Raw genomic sequence first — 21,204 nt, 5'->3', positions numbered from 1 at the left:
ACATCATCTGCAAAAAGCAGCGATGAGATCCCCAGCCCACCGAACCAAGCACACCTTCCCCACCCCGACTACGCCTCGATATCCTGTCCATGAATATCACAAACAGGATTGGTGACAAAGCGCAGCCTTGGCGGAGACCAACCCCACATGGAATGAACTCGACTTTGTGCCGAGGACCCGGACACAGCCCTCGCTTTGGACGTACAGGGATTGGATCGCCCTAAGAAGGGACCCCCCACCCCGTACTCCAGCAGCACCTCCCACAGTCTCTCCCGGGGACCCGGTCATACGCTTCTCCAGATCCACAAAACACATGTAGACCGGATGGGCATACTCCCAGGCCCCCTCCAGGATCCTTGCAGAGTAAAGATCTGGTCCGTCGCTCCACCGACCAGGACCTAAAACCGCATTGTTCCTCTTCAATCTGAGGTTCGACAATCGGCCGAACCCTCCTCTCCAGCACCTTGGAGTAAACTTTACCAGGGAGGCTGAGAAGTGTGATACCCCTGTAGTTGGCACACACTCTCTGATCCCCCTTTTGAAGAGGGAACCACCACCCCGTTCTGCCACTCCTTAGGTACTGTCCCAGATTTCCACGCTAATGTTGAAGAGGCGTGTCATCCATGACACCCCCTCCACATCCAGAGCTTTCAGCATTTCTGGTCGGATCTCATCAATTCCCGGGCTTTGCCACTCGCGGAGTTGTTTGACTACCTCAGTGACCTCCCCAGGGAAATAGAATCTGATCCCCCATCATCCTCCTGCTCTGCCTCTACCATAGAGGGCATGTTGGGATTTAGGAGTTCTTCAAAGTGTTCCTTCCACCGCCCAATAACCTCCTCGGTTGAGGTCAACAGCGTCCCATCTTTGCTGTATACAGCTTGAATGGTTCCCCGCTTCCCCTCCTAAGGTGGCGGACGGTTTTCCAGAAGCACTTTGGTGCGGACCGAAAGTCCTTCTCCATGGCTTCTCTGAACTTTTCCCACACCCACTGCTTTGCCTCCCTCACGGCCGAGGCCGCAGCACTTCGGGCCCTTCGGTACCTTGCAACTGCCTCCGGAGACCTCCGGGACAACAAATCCCGGAAGGCCTCTTTCTTCAGTCGGACGGCTTCCCTGACCACCAGTGTCCACCACGGTGTTCGAGGGTTACCACCCCTTGCGGCACCTAAAACCTTGAGGCCGCAGCTCTCCACCGCTGCTCGGCAATGGAAGCTTTGAACATTGCCCACTCCGGTTCAATGTCCCCAACCTCCGCAGGGATGCCTGAAAAGCTCCGCCGGAGGTGTGAGTTGAAGATCTCACGGACAGGGACCTCCTCCAAACGCTCCCAGTTCACCCAAGACTACTCGCTTGGGCTTCCCAGGTCTGTCCAGAGTCTTTCCCCACCCCTGACCCAACTCACCACCAGATGGTGATCGGTTGACAGCTCTGCCCCTCTCTTTACCCGAGTGTCCAAAACATATGGCCTCAGATCCGACTGACACGATTACAAAATCGATCATCGACCTTCGGCCTAGGGTGCTCTGGTACCACGTACACTTATGAGCATCCTTATGTTCGAACATGGTGTTTGTTATAGATAATCCATGACTAGCACAGAAATCTAATAACAAACATCCACTTGAGTTCAGATCAGGGAGGCCGTTCCTCCCAATCACGCCTTTCCAGGTGTCCCTGTCATTTCCCACGCATGCGTTGAAGTCACCCAGCATCACTATGGAGTCCCCTACTGGGGCCCTATTCAGGACTCCATTCAGGGTCTCCAAGAAGGCCGAATACTCTGAACTGCTGTTCGGTGCATATGCACAGACAACAGTCAGAGTTTTCCCCACAACCCGTGAGGCGTAGGGAGGCTGACCCTCTCATCCACCGGGTAAACTCCAACGTAGTGGCGCTCAGCCGGGACTCGTGAGTATCCCCACACCGCCGTCGCCTCACACCCTGGGAAACTCCAGAGAAGAATAGAGTCCATCCCCTATCCAGGAGTACGGATCCAGAGCCAAAACTGTAGCGTCGATGTAAGCCCCACCAGATCCAACTGGTAACGCTCCACCTCCCTCACTAGTTCCGGCTCCTTCCCCCAGTGAGGTGACATTCCACGTCCCCAGAGCAAGCCTTTGCTGCCCGGGTCTGGTCCGCCGAGGCCCACGGCCTTCACTGCCGCCCATATGGCAGCGCACCCGACTCCTGCGGTTCCTCCAATGGGTGGTGGGCCCAAGGGATGTAGAGGGGGTTCCACGCTGCTTCTTCGGGCTGTGCCCGGCCGGGCTCCGTGACAAACCCGCCACCAGGCGCCGCCGACGAGCCCTCCATCTGGGCCTGGCTCCAGACAGGGGCCCCGGGCTTCCTCCGGGCAGGGTAACTCCTCCTCTTGCCGTTTTTTCCATGAGTCATTTTTGAACCATTCTTAGTCTGGCCCCTCACCTGAGACCACTTTGCCTTGGGAGACCCTACCAGGAGCACATGGCTCCAGACAACACAACCCTCAGGATCATAAGGGCACACAAACCTCTCCACCACGATAAGGTGCTGGTTCCCGGAGAGGACAAACTAAAATAATAAAGAAAAACAATAAACAGTAAACCGTCGTCAGGACGACAAACTAAAATAATAAAGAAAAACAATAAACAGTAAACCGTCGTCAGGACTGGCGCTAAGCACAGCCCCGCTGGCTTACTCTTCCTAACCAGAGGATATGGATCACCTGAATCAAATAGATCAATCAAATTACCACTACTCGGACACAAATCCCAGATGAGCCCCCATTTATGTTACATTTACATTTACATTTATGCATTTGGCAGACGCTTTTATCCAAAGTGACTTACAGTGCAATTATTACAGGGACAATCCCCCCGGAGCAACCTGGAGTTAAGTGCCTTGCACTTATGTTACAAATTCAAGGACACAATGGTGGTGGCCGTGGGTTTCGAACCAACAACCTTCTGATTAACAGCCCTGTGCTTTAGCCACTACACCACCCCTACACGAACCCCTGTTGTTAATATGCTCGTTTCGTAAGGGTTCAGCAACACAAGAGGAGACGCAAAGCAAAGAGCAGTTTAAAACATTTATTATTTGACTAATAAATGACTGCATAAACTCACGTCTCTCAAATTCCCTCACTCCACAGATAATACACATTTACTTGACTCTAACGTCAACATAGACATACTAAACACTAACAAATATAACAAAAGTAGTAGCACAATACAAAGAACACAGTTGGAGTTGATCAGCCGCTAGACATCATGACGCGCACGGAGTTCACCGCTGCGTGTCTCACCCTCCTGCACACACCACTTATATGCTCAGCACGAGCCATCAGAGCAACGAACGACAGGTGCACAAAGGAGGAGCCTATACTCAGAAAGAAAACACCAATTATTAAACAAGACAAACATACACACAAGAATACACAGGCAACACCTATGAAGGCTGAGGCCGTAATACCGCCTAGCAACACCATAGAAACCACCCAGAACACCATAGCAACCACCTAGTAACACCATAGCAACCACCAAAAATACCGTAGCAACCTCCCTGACCACCCTAGCAACCAGCTAGAAAGGCCCTAGCAACCACCCAGAATACCTTAGCAACCGCCTAGCAACACCATAGCAACCACCCTGAACACCATAGCAACCACCTAGTAACACCATAGCAACTGCCTAGAAATCACCCAGAATACCTTAGCAACCGCCTAGCAACAGCCCAGAACACCATAGCTACCGCAAAAATTATTAAAATTGACATGCTTGGCAAAAATTCTACCACTGGACCATTAATGAACACAAGTAAAACTTGCGGATCTATACATTTATTAACGTTAAAATCCTCTGCACTGATAAAATAGGCTAAATTAATACTTCTCGTTAAAACAATGATTAGAAATCTTGTTATGAATTTATAATAAATAAAAATGGAACTTAGTTTAAATATATCAATATACAGTCAGGTCCATAAATATTGGGACATCGACACAATTCTAATCTTTTTGGCTCTATACACCACCACAATGGATTTGAAATTAAACGAACAAGATGTGCTTTAACTGCAGACTTTCAGCTTTAATTTGAGGGTATTTACATCCAAATCAGGTGAACGGTGTAGGAATTACAACAGTTTGTATATGTGCCTCCCACTTTTTAAGGGACCAAAAGTAATGGGACAGATTAACAATCATAAATCAAACTTTCACTTTTTAATACTTGGTTGCAAATCCTTTGTAGTCAATTACAGCCTGAAGTCTGGAATGCATAGACATCACCAGACGCTGGGTTTAATCCCTGGTGATGCTCTGCCAGGCCTCTACTGCAACTGTCTTCAGTTCCTGCTTGTTCTTGGGGCATTTTCCCTTCAGTTTTGTCTTCAGCAAGTGAAATGCATGCTCAATCAGATTCAGGTCTGGTGATTGACTTGGCCATTGCATAACATTCCACGTCCTTCCCTTAAAAAACTCTTTGGTTGCTTTCGCAGTATGCTTCGGGTCATTGTCCATCTGTACTGTGAAGCACTTTCCAATGAGTTCTGAAGCATTTGGCTGAATATGAGCAGATAATATTGCCCGAAACACTTCAGAATTCATCCTGCTGCTTTTGTCAGCAGTCACATCATCAATAAATACAAGAGAACCAGTTCCATTGGCAGCCATACATGCCCACGCCATGACACTACCACCACCATGCTTCACTGTTGAGGTGGTATGCTTTGGATCATGAGCAGTTCCTTTCCTTCTCCATACTCTTCTCTTCCCATCTTTCTGGTACAAGTTGATCTTTGTCTCATCTGTCCATAGGATGTTGTTCCAGAACTGTGAAGGCTTTTTTAGATGTTGTTTGGCAAACTGTAATCTGGCCTTCCTGTTTTTGAGGCTCACCAATGGTTTACATCTTGTGGTGAACCCTCTGTGTTCACTCTGGTGAAGTCTTCTCTTGATTGTTGACTTTGACACACATACACCTACCTCCTGGAGAGTGTTCTTGATCTGGCCAACTGTTGTGAAGGGTGTTTTCTTCACCAGGGAAAGAATTCTTCGGTCATCCACCACAGTTGTTTTCCGTGGTCTTCCGGGTCTTTTGGTGTTGCTGAGCTCACCAGTGCGTTTTTTCTTTTTAAGAATGTTCCAAACAGTTGATTTGGCCACACCTAATGTTTTTGCTATCTCTCTGATGGGTTTGTTTTGAATTGTCAGCCTAATGATGGCTTGCTTCACTGATTGTGACAGCTCTTTGGATCTCATATTGAGAGTTGACAGCAACAGATTCCAAATGCAAATAGCACACTTGAAATGAACTCTGGACCTTTTATCTGCTCTTTGTAAATGGGATAATGAGGGAATAACACACACCTGGCCATGGAACAGCTGAGCAGCCAATTGTCCCATTACTTTTGGTCCCTTAAAAAGTGGGAGGCACATATACAAACTGTTGGTGGTGTATAGAGCCAAAAAGATTAGAATTGTGTTGATGTCCAAATATTTATGGACCTGACTGTGTATATATATATATATATATATATATATATATATATATATATATACAGTATATATTAGTGTTCACTCAAAACAACATAGCAACCGTTTAGAGCCACCTTGAAACCATATTGCAACATATAGAAGCCATATTTCAGCCCCACAATATCGTACAGACATGGTTGTTGGCTCAGCCAAAAAAAGTCCCATAGACTTAACATGGGACTCTTTTGACATGGCCTATCAAGTAGCTAATAAGTAGTGACATTATAACTTCATAGTACTTCTAACTATTGCCCTAGCAACAACTTGGGCAACTATAACATTTACAAGCCATATTTCAGCTCCAGCAAATAGTAGAAACATGGAGTTTGGCTTTTTTAGACTCAGACTGTCAACTCTTCTTTAAATATCATCCCATAAACTGTTTAAGCACACCATAGCAACCATATAGATTACCCTAGTAACCGTACAAATGCATGAATAAGCCATATCTCAGCACCAGAACATCGTACAGACATGTTTGTTGGCTCGTATGCAATCATGTACCACACTCTAGCAACCGAGTGGCGAGTTTTGCCACTGCAAGCACCACTCACATTTTCTTCAGGAAATGTACATTATAGTTTCATTTGTTATTTTCCAAAAATCAAGAAGTGAAAGTTGGCTTTTTACACACACAATAGTCTGATAAGCTTCAGAGTTTCTCGTACTGCATTTTCTGTCCACCCTAAAAGCAGATCTTCGTCCATTGGTTTGCATGAGTCCAAAAAGAACCAAATACCAATAGACTATTATTGCCACACTTAGCTTTACAATTGAGCTTAGATGGCATAATTTCTCATTCTTTCATCCAACACCTCGACGATAAACATCCACTGCGCCCCCAAGTGGACCCAATTGTAACTGCAAGATTTGGTGAGCAATTCCGAGGGAGTTTGTCAATATTTAGGAGTACACCTAGTAAATGTTGCCTCAAAGCTACTATAATAGACAAGAAGCCATAAAACTTAGATTTTGGGTTTCATTCCATGTTGATTTTGTATTATTATTTATGACTTAAAGTAATCCTTTTTACTTTTAAGGTGTCTCTGGGGTCCAAGCCTAATGGCTTTGGCTATGAGCTGTTTCAGGTATCTGAAGAGAGGGATGAGGAGGTGGCTGCCTTTTGTCATGTTCTTGACTTGTGAGTTACTGCTTTGTTTTTCTCACCAACTTCTTTCATATCTAGTTCTGAAGTCTCAAGCTTAAATAGTATAATAAAGTTTCAAAAAATGAATAATGGATTACACCCTCACCTCCCCCAAATAAAATTAAAATAAAACAATTATCAGCAGTGCTTTCAGTTGCATTTCAATTATATAGCTGATATTTGTTTTTGTTTCAGTTGAACACATTACGTTTTTATTAGGCCTGTTCATTCTTGTTTATTTAAATCATTTCGTGTTTTCATCAGGCTGCGATCGGCATGCCCATACAATGATTGCTCGAAAAATGCAGGCTTTGTGTGGAGCCCATGTGTTGCACTGGAGGAACTTCAGCAAGGACTAGGGGTCAGCATCAAGGTCACCGTTTACAGCGACCACTTCAGAGAGCCGCTCACTTTTTCTTGTGATGGTAAGAGCTGAAATGCATTCAATTCTCACAATAGAGTGAATCCAATCTAGTGTGTAGATTATACAATATAAAATGAGTAGACTTGAAGAAATAATTCACCCAAAAATAAAGATTCTGTTATTATATACTCACACTCATGTCTCTCCGAACCTGTGTGCAGTAATACAATGACAGTTTATAATGACTATGGCTGTCAAGCTCAGCAGAGGGGAAGGTTATTAGTGCATAGTGACATAATTTTGGTCTGTTCTTTATACAAAATTATCAAATGGCTTCTGAAGATTTGGAATAAATATCAGTAGTCAAATGGGCAACTTTTATGGTGATTTTTTTAAATCAACATTTGGTGTGAGCATCATGTGCCTTTTTAAAATAGCACCAATTCCCCAGGCACACCTGGACACAGTTTTTCAAGGTTGTTGAGAAAGGATGTTCCAAACATCTTGGAAAACTTTGCCACAGTTCTAGAATGCATCTTAAAGAGATAGTGCACCCAAAAATGAAAATTCTCTCATCAGGAGTGTATGCCTCTCTTCAGTAGAACACATTTGAAGAAAAATAGAAAAGTATCTTGGCTCAGTAGGTCCTTAAAATGCAAGTCAATGGTGATCAGACTTCTGAAGCTCCAAAAATCACAGTCAAGTAGTTCCAAACATATATGCTGTTATTTATGCCATATGCTTTCATACAACACAATTCACAGTGACCATGTAAAGTACTGAGCAAAAGTCTTAGGCACATTAGATGTTTCACAAAAACATTTGAGATCACCAAAAGTGAAGAAAGTCATACACACCTGGGATATCATGAGGGTGAGTAAATTATGAGAGAATTAAAATCTTTGGGTGAACTATGCCTGTAATTCCTTCGGTCTCTTCATGTAATCCCAGACTGACTCAACAATGTTGTGATGCGGACTCTGTGGGGGCCATTCCATCTGTTGCAGGACTCCTTGTTCTACTTCAATTCTATTTGCAAACTAGTTTGGAAATCTAAAATTAGCATTTCCTGTTGACACTAAATCAGAAGGTATAAAATAACCATCTTTATACAAATGTTTTTGTGAAACATCTAATGTGCCTAAGTCTTTTGCACAGTACTGTACGTGGTCACTGTGAACTGTTGTTGTTTGAAAGCATATGGCATAAATAAGAGCATATAGATTTGGAACGACATGAGGGTGAATAAATGATCCCAGCCCTTTCATTTTATGGTAAACTATTTCTTTAAGATCCTAAATATTTTAATATTCTGCATCAGCTCAGTCTTATTTGTGGAGCTGTGTGGACACCATGGCTATTTTGCACCGTACCCTGGAACTTTTGGATAGGCCTAGTGCATCTCATTGGAAAAATTGGAGAGGCTCTGGCTCTTGAATTCTCTTAATAACATTACATTGAATGGGCGTACTGCCAGCCATCTGTTTTGTGTACTCAATTAAAAGAGCCAGCTTTTCATTCACTTGCCTGGGAAGAACACTCACAAGCTCCCACATACACACACACACACACACACACACACACACACACACACACACACACACACACACACACAGATATGGCCTCTTGCAGGGAGATTAGAGAGGGGCCCGAGAAATATGTAGTGAGCATGTTTTCACTCTCACTTATTCACTGCACTTGTTTTTCATCCTTTGGCTTGATTTGCCTAACAGATGCCCTTTGTCATGGCAACATTCTACTGTATGATGAATGTGGTGGGCTAGAGTGCCATTCTTACTCATGGATCTTTTCCTAAACAATGAGCTACTGTGAAATCTGCAAAATGTGGGTGAAAATGATGCTGGTCAACTCAAAATAGTTTATTGTTGTTTTGTATCCTATAACAAAACTTTGTTTTCTTTCGCACACTTGTTTGAACCTGTGGATTGAGTACGTTTGAAGGTAGAGTGTCATTTTGCAGCACCGAATAGAAGTTTTCAAACAATTATCCCAAACATGCACCCATCTTTCATTGGTCAGATAAACGGATAGCCCTGCGATATAGCCCTAGCACCACAGAGCCATTCTGTTTGCATGGGGAAATTAACAAGGGCCTTCTCATAAGGGGCCTGGGTAAAGACGCTGACTACCACCCCTGGAGTCGCGAGTTCGAATCCAGGGCGTGCTGAGTGATTCCAGCCAAGTCTCCCAAGCAACCAAATTAGCCCGGTTGCTAGGGAGGGTAGGGTCACATGGGATAATCTCCTCGAGGTCGCTATAATGTGGTTCGCTCTCGGTGGGGCACGTGTTGAGTTGTGTGTGGATGGCGCGGAGAATAGCGTGAACCCTCCAAATGCACTATGTCTCCGCGGTAACGTGCTCAACAAGCCATGTGATAAGATGGGTTGAAAGTCTCAGACACAGAGGCAACTGAGATTCATCCTCAGCCACCTGGATAGAGGCGAGTCACTATGCCATCATGAGCACATTGGGAATTGGGCATTCCAAATTGGGGAAAAAAAGGGCTTACTTGTAGTTGGCACTGCAAATTTAAAGGAATTTTTCTGGTTCAATACATGTTATGATTTATTGAAAGCATTTGTTTATTTTGACTCTTCCCTTGTTTTCTTAGTGATAAAATTATTAAGAAATTACTTATTATTTTTGGGTATAATGCGACAAGCTTTGCACACCTGGATTTGTGGAAGCTCTGTCAGGTTGGATGGGGACTATCGGTGGACAGCCATTTTCAGGTCTCTCCAGAGATGTTTGATTGGATTGAAGTTCGGGCTCTGGCTGGCCACTCAAGGACATTCACAGAGTTGTCCCTAAGCCACTCTCTTGTGTTGTCTTGGATGTATGCTTAGTCATTATCCTGTTGGAAGGTGAAGGTCTGAGGTCCTGAGTGCTCTGGACCAGGTTTTCATTAAGGATATCTATGTGTTTTGCTGCATTTAGCTTTCCTTCAACCCTGACAAGTTGAAAAACGCTGAAAACGCTGAAAAACACCCCCACAGCACGATGCTACCACTACCATGCTTCACCGTTGGGATGGTATTGTACAGGGTTTCTCCAGACAAGACGCTTGGAATTGAGGCCAAACAGTTCAATCTTCATTTCATCGGACCAGAGAATCTTTTTTCTCACAGTCTGAGAGTCCTTTAATTCCAAGCGGGCTTTCATGTGTCTTGCACTGAGGAGAGGCTTCTGTCTGGCCACTCTGCCATAAAGGCCAGATCGGTGAAGTGTTGCAGTGATGGTGTTGCAGTGATGGTGTTGCAGTGATGGTGTTGCAGTGTTGGTTTTGCTCTGATATGCATTTTCAGCTATGAGACCTTATATAGACTGGTGTGTGCCTTTCCAAATCATGTCCAATCCATTGAATCTTCCACATATGGATTCCAATCTAAGTGTAGAAACATATCAAAGATGATCCAGAGAAATGGGATGCACGTGAGCTACATTTCATGTGTCATAGCAAAGGGTCTGAAAAATTGTTAATGTCATATTTCATTTTTTTCTTTTTAATAAATTTACAAAGTTTTTTATAAATCTGTTTTTTGCTTTGTCAGTATGGATTTTTTAAAAAGCATTTTAGCATAAGGCTGCAGCATAACAAAATGTGATAAAATAAATAAATGAAGGGGTCTGAATACTTTCTGAATGCACTGTAACTACCGTAGATATTTTGATTAAAAAAAGGTGTAAATGTCACACAGTGCTGTGATTCAAAAGAATCTGTGATTTAAAAAAAAAATATGTGTTCACTTAGTTGAATTACTCTAATGAACCAATTCACTCACCTGTAAATGTGACAAAAATAGCTAGATAGGTATAGTTTTGTCATGCTACTTGTTAAAAAAATAACTCTGGAACACTGTTGTGAAAACCGCTACTGCTGTCACATTGCTACGGTTAGTTAGTCCCTCCCCAACTCCATTTGATAGTTATTTTATTGTTTTATTGATTTCTCACTATGCGTGCCCATTTACTAGGAATTGAATGTTGTAAAAAAATAATTATAATTTAATAGAAATGTAATGTTCTCTTCCCACAGGATCCTCCACCATAGACCTGCTGATCTATCAGACTCTCTGCTATGCCCACGATGACTTGGATATGATTGATGTGGACGATTACCTGCTGAAAATCTGCGGTCATGCAGAGTTCCTCAAAAAGTAAGAATTGAGGATTCCCCAAAGGAGATCTGACTGAAGATCACTGACTGCTACTTTGTGGTGTGCTTCTGATATCTGTGGTTGATTGGAGAGTAGGCCTTTGCGGTCCATATTTTGATGAGGGAATTATTATGGAAGGGCTGACTCATGACTTGCTATGTCTTCCTCCTAGCACTTGATTTGCTGCTTTCAAACATGATGAGAGAAGTGAATGAACTGAGTTGGTTACCTCATGAATAATTAAATAACATCTGGATTCTGTGCTGAAAAAAGAGCTTAAACGACCCTAAGGTGGCTTGCTGGGTTTAGCTGGTCTAACTTCTGTTTAGCTGGATTTCCAGACTGACCATCTAACAAGTGCCCAAAAACTCCACTAAACCATCAAAACAGACCAGTCTAACCAACTTGGCTAAACCATCTTAATCTGTGCTCTGGCCATCGATTTTATGGTTTAATTTTGAGTTAAATATGACCAGGGCTTGTTCTTCACAGGTTTAGTGCGAATCACTCATCTAGCCACCAAAGCGGGTTCCAGCATACCATATAAAGTCAAGTCTGAAGCGTAAAATTGGGCGACGAAATATTTGAGAAAGGTTTTTGCCTTAAAATCAATGCAAATACTGTCCTAAGTCAACTATAAATTTTAATTTTATTTATATGCTCTCTGGGTATCTTGTCACTGATATTACTAAGTGCCCTAGCAACACATTTTACTATTGTTTTATTATTATTTCTGTAATATTCCAAATGTTTAAGTCCCAGGTCTTCTCTAGACTTGGACAAGAGCAAATGCTTGTTAGATGGCAACAGTTGACTGGGTGGATTGTGCAGAAATGTTTTAAGGTGGTCTTATTGAGGAATCAGTTGGCAGCCTGAAGCTGGCTGAGGGCTAGCTTGGAAAATTGCACTTAGTCTGAGTTTTAAGACAGTTCTTACATTTTCAGGATTTTCCACACATATATGTAGCATTCTGGTAAACGTCTGTCAAACATTGCTAGAAAATTGCCACAAACTAACTGCAAGTTTGCTACAAATAAGCTGTTGATTATTCCTAAATTAACCTTTTCCCACAGTCTTCATACAGAAACACAATTTGCTTGATCTTCATGTCTGTCCATGGTTCATAATCCGGGCCTTTTCTCATAAATACATAAACTACTTTTTAGGACACCTGCATCAGACAGAATCTCTCCCCAAAGCAACACATTGGTGTATGAGTGTGTGTGTGAATGGGTGATTGGGATGCAGTGTAAAGCGCTTCGATAACCTCTGAGGTTAGAAGAAGCGGTATATAAGTGCAGACCATTTACCATTTAACACCGCACAGAACTGTTCCCTGCTGCTTGACAGTGTGCAGTGTGTTGTTAAATTGTTCCCAACGAATAGGGTAATGAACAGGTTACAAGCACTTGCACTGCAAGGGCCGTTTGAGCTGCTTTGTGGGCGAAAACGGGGTGATTCCAAAGAAATTAATTTAGCCGAATATTTGCGGTTTGTGGTCTGAATATGTTCTCGTCATGAAACATAAGGCCTTCAATTGTGGTTGAATAAAATAAGCCGTACTTATGTCTGTGGATGGCTTTAACCACATTGGGTTTCCCCATAACAAGACCACCATTTTGAGGCGACATGAACAACTGATCACTCATACATTTATTATACTGTTTTCTAGTTTTCTCAAAGACCACTTGACATTTCGTTTTTTAGCTTCAGTTGTAGGCTTCTGTTAAAGGACAAAACCAACTGAGATGTTTGGATGTACGTATATGGCAGCTTTGCTTGTTGCTCCGTTGAGTGCGTGTGTGATTTACATCAGAGTTAGTTTGTCATTTTGTTTTCATTTCTACATTTTTAATTAGTCAATTTAATTTAGTTTAGTGTTTTAGCAGTTTTGACCATGTTTTAGCCAGTTTTAGCCATGTACACACTAATGCATTTTGTTTGAAAACTACTACAGTTTTCCAGAGTATGCGATAATGGAGAGCATTTTCGAAATGCTCCTTTTTTGGTGGAGGAAAATGCTGTTCAAGTGTGGATAAAAGGAGAAAATGAAGCGAAATCAGTGCGTTTTCAAACGAAAATGTATTTGCATGCAGGTGGTTTATGACAGTGGACTACTTAGTGGTATAGTTTAGCTTTAATATTTTCACTAATTTCTAGTTTCAGTTTAGCTTTTAAGTACAATTCATTTTATCTGAATTGTAGGATTTTAGGGCTGCCAAGGCTATTGCGTTAACTGATATTATTTTTAGTAATCCACAATTTTGCAGGGCCATCTAGGGCCATTTTAATGTTTTACAAATGTGGGTTGAAAAGGTTTCAAATCTTATAATATATGATGTATCTAAAACAAACTAATTCATGGCCATTTAATTTTAAGTTAGTTTGGGTGTCATAATTGTTTTTAAGATAATAACACTGTTTAACAGCTGGTTGTTTTTGCTGTGGGTGCAGCTGTGTGGTAGGAAGTCTGTCCTTTCCTGATAACTGTGTTCTTGTGCAGGGCTGTGAAAGTGTGCGTTGTGTGTGCGTTGTGTGCGTTGTGTGTGCGTGTGTGTGTGTGTGTGTGTGTGTGTGTGTGTGTGTGTGTGTGTGTGTGTGTGTGTGTGTGTGTGTGTGTGTGTGTGTGTGACTGTTTCCACACAAGTAAAATGCATCAGTTAATGAACACTGAACTGCTTGAATCATAGAGGCTGCTGCTACAATGAAACAATAATCCATAATGCCAGTGGTACAGCATAAATCATGTTGTGTTGTACAAAGCTCATTCTAATCTCAGTTTCTGTTAGATGTTGTTACACTTATAGTTCTTTTTCGTTGTTTCCTTCATTGTTTTCCTTTGCTTATCTTGTCATTCATTTATTTATAATATTTTCCTAGGTTATGTTACATGTAACGCAATGTTAACACTTTACTTTGGATTAGTAATTAGTCCTGGGTAGGTTTCGAGATTGTACATTTGTAAACCCTGGGTTAATGTTCCTACTTGCTTATTTACAAGGTTTGTCCATTGATTGGACACATACATGACTCCAGTTAACACATTTGCTCTCACTGTTCAACATGTTGCCTTCATATGCTAACTATAGGTCGACCGATAGTGGATTTTGCGATACCGATATCTAAGGTGCTGATATCTGATTAATCTGCCAATTGATTTAACATAGATTTATAGAATGTTACAATGCTCTATATTTAAGTATTTACCAAATTAAGCTTTTTATAGCCTATATATTCACCAGATAAGGTTTTTGCATTATTATTCACAAGCTATGAAGTTGGAGATGCAATGTATGAGCTGACAGGACATTATTTCATGGTCACATTTTTCTTTTCGTGCCCTCGCTTCAATTTAGAATGCTTGATTTATCTTAAATTCACATTGAAGTGGAAAAAAAAAAACTATCGGCATAGATTCCGATAATTCGAAAGCAACTACCTGGATCGTTTAATCTGTAAAACCGATATATTGGTCTACCTCTTATGATAACACTAAAGCAGATATGCTAATATATAGCTCATGACTATGTAGTTTCTGTCACAGGGTTTTGGAAATATCTGGGAATTTTAAAATAAGGATTTCCAGGTCAGGAAAAGTCATGGAGATTCTGTAAATCCCAAAAAGGCTTTGCAATTTCTGTAGTGAATATAAAAGTTATGCTCTGCATTATTTCATTTGCAAGAAGTTGTTCATTGCTAGTGCTGTCTCTTTAATTTATTTCATATATATATTTTTTTTAATCCTTCTGTAAAGTTTGTGGAAAAATCATGGAAATGCATTGGTCAAAAGGTGGGGGAACCTTTTATATAAAGTGCATGAAAAGTGCACATAATGTTTAGTTTCTGATTGATTGCCTGTTTTTAAACAACTCTTTCAGTTGCAACCTGTTCTAGAGCAGGGCTTTATAACCCAGAGTTAAAAAAGACATTAACCCAGGTGTAGTGTAAAAGCCATTTTGTGTACTAAAACCTGTATGGATGATATTATAGAATTTATTTTTGCCTTTTTAAGGCCCTTTAAACTTTTAAAACAATTAGTTTCAGTTACCGTCATCCTGACAGTCTCTAAAAGTCTGCATTTATGTACCAGTAGATAAAAGCAATCTAATGTTTTTTTGCCTCTGCTCTTTTTGTAAAGCAATCAGGCTCTGGCAAGCTTCGAGTACATCCAGCAGTGTTTGAAGTTCGACTGGGACATTCGACTCGTTCTAACCAAAAGGAGTTCCGTCAACATGGAGCTCATTAGAACGGTAAGATGGAAGTTCACAGCAAATGATACAACAATATGTTTTTGTCTTGTTTAAACATTTGAAACCAGCTGACCTGCATCGAATACGTATTTGAATCTGCAAAGTCTTTATGAAACTTTGAGTCACAGGTTTGATTGTGTGCTATTGATTTCTTGCCTTGAACCCTATGTCAAAATGCCCCAGACATGTCCGACATCACTCAGGCTCATTTAGAAATGTCAAAATGTAACATTCCTTTCATTTCTACTGGGAGTGTAGAGTAAAATAATATAATATGTCTGGTGTCTGACTCCTAGATGTTGCACCTAGACACTTACATTGTTTGAGTTCTTGGATGCTTGCATCTTTTAATGGATTTTGTTGTGTTGATAACAGATGGAGGATGATGAGACTCCATCCTCCATGAACCACTGCATTCTTTTGCAAGAGAGGCCAATCAAACAGACTGTGACTAGGTGAGAGTGATGGAAAGAGGTTCAGGAGGTTCAGATTATGATGTTGGTTTGGTTTTAACGTCTACACTGTCTGAGAGATCTAACTCCTAACCATTTGTTTGTCACAGGGAGGCATTGACTTTACTCCTGGACACCTTTCATAATGAGGCAGAGTCCTTCCTTTTATCGGAGGTAAATTTACACGCACTGGTTGTCTCCAAATAGTTATCATTTTGATAAAAGTATGTTAACGTCAACATTAAATCAAAATGAATGCATGTTCCTGGTCTTATTGTGCATATTTATATGCCATATTGGTCATTGCAAATATAGTGAATGTTATTTCAAATGCCACTTACTTTTTTAACCCCTCTCCAATCACCTGTCATATAGACCACTTTTCACAATCCTCAATCGATTCCTCAATGTTCATTGTTCATTGTCTCATGTTCATTCTGTAATATGACATGTTGATATGAAACGGGTTGCAGACTGTGTTTCATGTTGACATCAGACAGAAATGTCATGTAGGGTATTTAAAACGACTTTCTTGCCTTCCCCTCAAACTATTTTCTCATTTGCGGTCTCTTGCAGGTGGAGTTGCTGTTGCATGTGGAGCGGTTAGTGCAGTCAGTGAAGGCCCTGTGCAGCTCTCTAGCAGCTGTTGAAACACCTGACATCACTGCTGCCCTTAACCAGCTGCCAGTGTGCCCCTGCAGACTACAGCCTAAAGTGCAGAAGGTGGGAACAAACACATAGGGGGATCAAGAAATGTTTTAGAAACCCAATAAGCACACTCTATATCAGTGCATTTCAGTAAGCTGCTCTAAAGTGAACACACACACATTGCTGTAGGCGTGCAGTTCTTGCTGCTGTTTCTAGTTCCTCAAATGGTTGGACATTTTTGTGCATGCTTGTATTTTTGGTTTGTGTGAGATTTCCACCACACTGCAGAACTGACACTTTGTTTGGCTCTCTTTATGGTATGCTTATGTGTTTTTGTTTCTATTTGCCTTCATAGGATGTCAGTGTCTTGACAAAGAAAGAAAATAAAGGTATGGTAATGTCTGAATACGTATTTTCCCGGGGTATCAGGCTGTAAGGATGTGAGGATGAGAAGCAAGTGTGTTTATGTATTAAACCGCATTACGAAAGTCTATGATCTCAGATAGGGATAAATAGGAGGGATGTGCAACCTTGTGTAACCATCCCAATTTACATTTTAAGTGAATTGCTACTCCATCAAACACAAAGAATTAAAGGATCATTTGGTTTTAAGGCTCTGATAGCAACAATGGAATAAGCCCTTTAACAGCTTTAAAATCTCATCAGCTTTTATATTCATTAAGTTATATGAATAATGGAAAGTGGTGTTATCAATGCCAAGCTTATTACTTTAAACTTTAATCTTGAGACCTAATTACTGAAATGTTCACATGACCCGTTCTATGGGCATAACATGCACAAGTTTATCAAAGAACGTCAAATGTTGTTAATAGACTTGTTGTTAATACTGAGCATCTACGCAAGAAAGACAATGAAAGTGTGTCGTTGTTTAGATGCTCATAATTATTCCCTCCTTTAGTGTCTCTTTTTTCTACTCCATCTACTCTGAGATCTTGGCAGTACTCCAGATATTAGTTGGCAAAAATGTAATTCACCTACCAGAGATAAAGTATGTGCTACAGTTGTTAGTACTGCACATATCCAGCTGTCTCTGTTCATAGCAGGGTTTCATGCTTCCATTTGTGGTTGTTCTTTCACCAATCTAAACACTTAAATTTCCTTTTGGTATCCAGGGAGTGTCCAGCCACCATTTGGATCACAACATGATCCACATTTTAATAAAGACATTCTATTACATTCGTATTGCGTTAAAGTAACTATGAATTATAGCTCATCCCACTGTTGTTTTGACACCTAGCTGGAAATGTTCAAGGGACAAAGACATCTCTTCCTTTAAACCCACGAACAGTCCTTGAAATGGTCTATAAAAATATTTGACCACAGAATAAAAAAATGGATTGATCATCTGAGCCATGTTATAATTATTGATATTCTTTGCATCAGTATATGTACAGCACAGACTCTGGGAACTATGGTCCTTAATATAACTTATTTTTTTCTTGGCAGCGAAAATAGTTGAGAAGTTGACTGCAGCCATCTTGGATCTTGTGGAGCTGTATTGTAGCACATTCAATGCTAATTTTCACACCATGCCACACAGCAGCAGAGCCACAGCCCCCATACAGGAAGCTGGAATGTTCACCAACATCCTTTCCTTTAGCGTGTACGCGGCTCATCGCATCCCCATCACATGGGCTGCCAGGTAATGATGTCTTCATCAATTTAGCTTTGTAAGTTTGAGGAGAAAATGCTGATAGTCCCACCCTCATGCCGTTGGTCGGGCTGTTTCGGATGCTCAAACAAACAGAGCAATGTTTTGATGGCATCATAAAGCTGCAGTACACTTTTCGAGAAAATCAACCTACAATGATTTAGTTTTACAGTTGAAGACAGAAGTTTACATACACTTTAGTTGAAGTCATTAAAATGAATTTTTTAACCACTCCACAGATTTCATATTAGCAAACTACAGATTTTGGTAAGTCTTTTAGGACATCTACTTTTGCATGACATGAGTAATTTTTCAAACAATTGTTTACAGACAGATTGTCACTTTTACACAATCACAATTCCAATTGGTCAGAAGTTTACAAACACTAAGTTAACTGTGCCTTTAAACAGCTTGGAAAATTCCAGAAAATGATGTCAAGCCTAATTTAGCATGTGATAGGCTAATTGGAGTCAATTGGAGGTGTACCTGTGGACGTATTTTAAGGCCTACCTTCAAACTCTGTGTCTCTTTGCTTGACATCATGCTGGACCTCCACAAGACTTGTTCATCCTTGGGAGCAATTTTCAAACACCTGAAGGTACCACATTCATCTGTACAAACAATAGTATACAAGTATAAACACCATGGGACAACACAGCCATCATACCGCTCTGGAAGGAGACACCTTCTGTCTCCTAGAGATGAGCATAGTTTGGTGCGAAAAGTGAAAATGAATCCCAGAACAACAGCAAAGGACCTTGTGAAGATGCTGAAGGAAACAGGTAGACACGTATCTATATCTACAGTAAATTTAGACCTATATTGACATAACCTGAAAGGCTGCTCAGCAAGGAAGTAGCCACTGCTCCAAAACTGCCATAAAAAAGCCAGACTACAGTTTGCAAGTGCACATGGGAACCAAGATCTTACATTTTGGAAAAATGTCCTCTGGTCTGATGAAACAAAAAAGTAACTGTTTGCCCATTATGACCATAGTAATGTTTCTAGGAAAAAGGGTGAGGCATGCAAGCTGAAGAAAACCATCCCAACCGTGAAGCATGGGGGTGGCAGTGTCATGTTGTGGGGGTGCTTTGCTGCAGGAGGAACTGGTGCACTTCACAAAATAGATGGCATCATGAGAAAGGAAAATTATGTGGATATATTGAAGCAACATCTCAAGACATAATCCAGGAAGTTAAATCTCGGTCACAATTGGGCCTTCCAAATGGACAATGATCCCAAGCATACCTCCAGTTATGGCAAAATGGCTTAAGGACAGCAAAGTCAAGGTATTGGAGTGGCCATCATAAAGCCCTGACCTCAATCCGATTTAAAATTTGTTACACCAGTTCTGTCTGGAGGAATTGGCCAAAATTTCAGCAACTTATTGAGAGAAGCTTGTGGAAGGCTACCCAAAATGTTTGACCCAAGTTAAACAATTTAAAGGGAATGCTACCGAATACTAACAAAGTGTATGTAAACTTCTGACCCACTAGGAATGTGATGAAAGTATATGATGAAAATATAGTAGTGATCTTAACTGACCTAAGACAGGGAATGTTTTCTATGATAAATGTCAGGAATTGTGAAAATCTGAGTTTAAATGTATTTGTCTAAGGTGTATGTAAACTTTTGAATTCAACTGTAGTTCTCTTTGGATATTAAACTGAGGCAGGGGAAATCATTTTAATATCGAAAAAAAATTCACTCATCACCTTTAAAATGTGTGATATAAAACCCAAAAGTTGGGTTCTGGAAGTAAAAAGCCATTCATTTTTTATGATTGCTTATAAACCACTAAAGACAGACATACCATAAGCTCCAAGGTGGTAAATGGTAAATGCTTCGGTTGAAGCCATTGGTCTGTGTTCACTTCTTTTTTCAGAAATTGTTTTTAATAACAATAGTGTATATCTACACTACCCATGATGCTGAATAGAGACACCAATCAGAGAACCAAGGCAAACAAAACACTGCAAATAAGCAACAACCGCCCACTCTCATGACGTACTGCGTATTAAGCAATCCAGTCTGTCTCCCTACACTTTCAAACTACTTGCTGTATATATTAGTAAATGTTTGAATGTTGTGCAACTAAATGAAAATATATTGTTTCTATACTTAAAGTCAACTATTTTAAATCAATAGTTTTATATTTTTCCATTGTTTTTAATCCAATCGCATCATTCTCAGGCCCTCATGAAAGTATACAGCCTTCTACCTTTTGTCTGATTATTTAAAAAAATATACACTCACCTAAAGGATTATTAGGAACACCTGTTCAATTTCTCATTAATGCAATTATCTAATCAACCAATCACATGGCAGTTGCTTCAATGCATTTAGGGGTGTGGTCCTGGTCAAGACAATCTCCTGAACTCCAAACTGAATGTCAGAATGATAAAGAAAGTTGATTTAAGCAATTTTGAGCGTGGCATGGTTGTTGGTGCCAGACGGGCCGGTCTGAGTATTTCACAATCTGCTCAGTTACTGGGATTTTCACGCACAACCATTTCTAGGGTTTACAAAGAATGGTGTGAAAAGGGAAAAACATCCAGTATGCGGCAGTCCTGTGGGCGAAAATGCCTTGTTGATGCTAGAGGTCAGAGGAGAATGGGTCGACTGATTCAAGCTGATAGAAGAGCAACTTTGCCTGAAATAACCACTCGTTACAACCGAGGTATGCAGCAAAGCATTTGTGAAGCCACAACACGCACAACCTTGAGGCAGATGGGCTACAACAGCAGAAGAACCCACCGGGTACCACTCATCTCCACTACAAATAGGAAAAAGAGGCTACAATATGCAAGAGCTCACCAAAATTGGACAGTTGAAGACTGGAAAAATGTTGCCTGGTCTGATGAGTCTCGATTTCTGTTGAGACATTCAGATGGTAGAGTCAGAATTTGGCATAAACAGAATGAGAACATGGATCCATCATGCCTTGTTACCACTGTGCAGGCTGGTGGTGGT

General features: G+C 41.1%; 1 protein-coding gene across 1 annotated transcript in view; it reads left to right on the top strand.

Moving 5' to 3' along the window:
* Positions 1-21,204, top strand: part of LOC127632998 (phosphatidylinositol 4-phosphate 3-kinase C2 domain-containing subunit beta-like) — a 67,554-nt gene that overhangs the window by 12,835 nt on the left and 33,515 nt on the right. Inside the window, exons 3-11 of the mRNA XM_052111853.1 lie at positions 6,561-6,661; positions 6,932-7,092; positions 11,089-11,209; positions 15,348-15,459; positions 15,835-15,914; positions 16,022-16,085; positions 16,488-16,634; positions 16,915-16,948; positions 18,027-18,222. Coding sequence (XP_051967813.1) covers positions 6,561-6,661; positions 6,932-7,092; positions 11,089-11,209; positions 15,348-15,459; positions 15,835-15,914; positions 16,022-16,085; positions 16,488-16,634; positions 16,915-16,948; positions 18,027-18,222 — 1,016 coding nt within the window. The remainder of the gene's footprint in view (positions 1-6,560; positions 6,662-6,931; positions 7,093-11,088; positions 11,210-15,347; positions 15,460-15,834; positions 15,915-16,021; positions 16,086-16,487; positions 16,635-16,914; positions 16,949-18,026; positions 18,223-21,204) is intronic.

The sequence above is a fragment of the Xyrauchen texanus genome, chromosome 39 (assembly GCF_025860055.1).
Source record: "Xyrauchen texanus isolate HMW12.3.18 chromosome 39, RBS_HiC_50CHRs, whole genome shotgun sequence".
Lineage (NCBI taxonomy): Eukaryota > Metazoa > Chordata > Actinopteri > Cypriniformes > Catostomidae > Xyrauchen > Xyrauchen texanus.
Note: the sequence above shows the minus strand (reverse complement) of the source record. Positions and strands in the feature narration are given on the sequence as shown.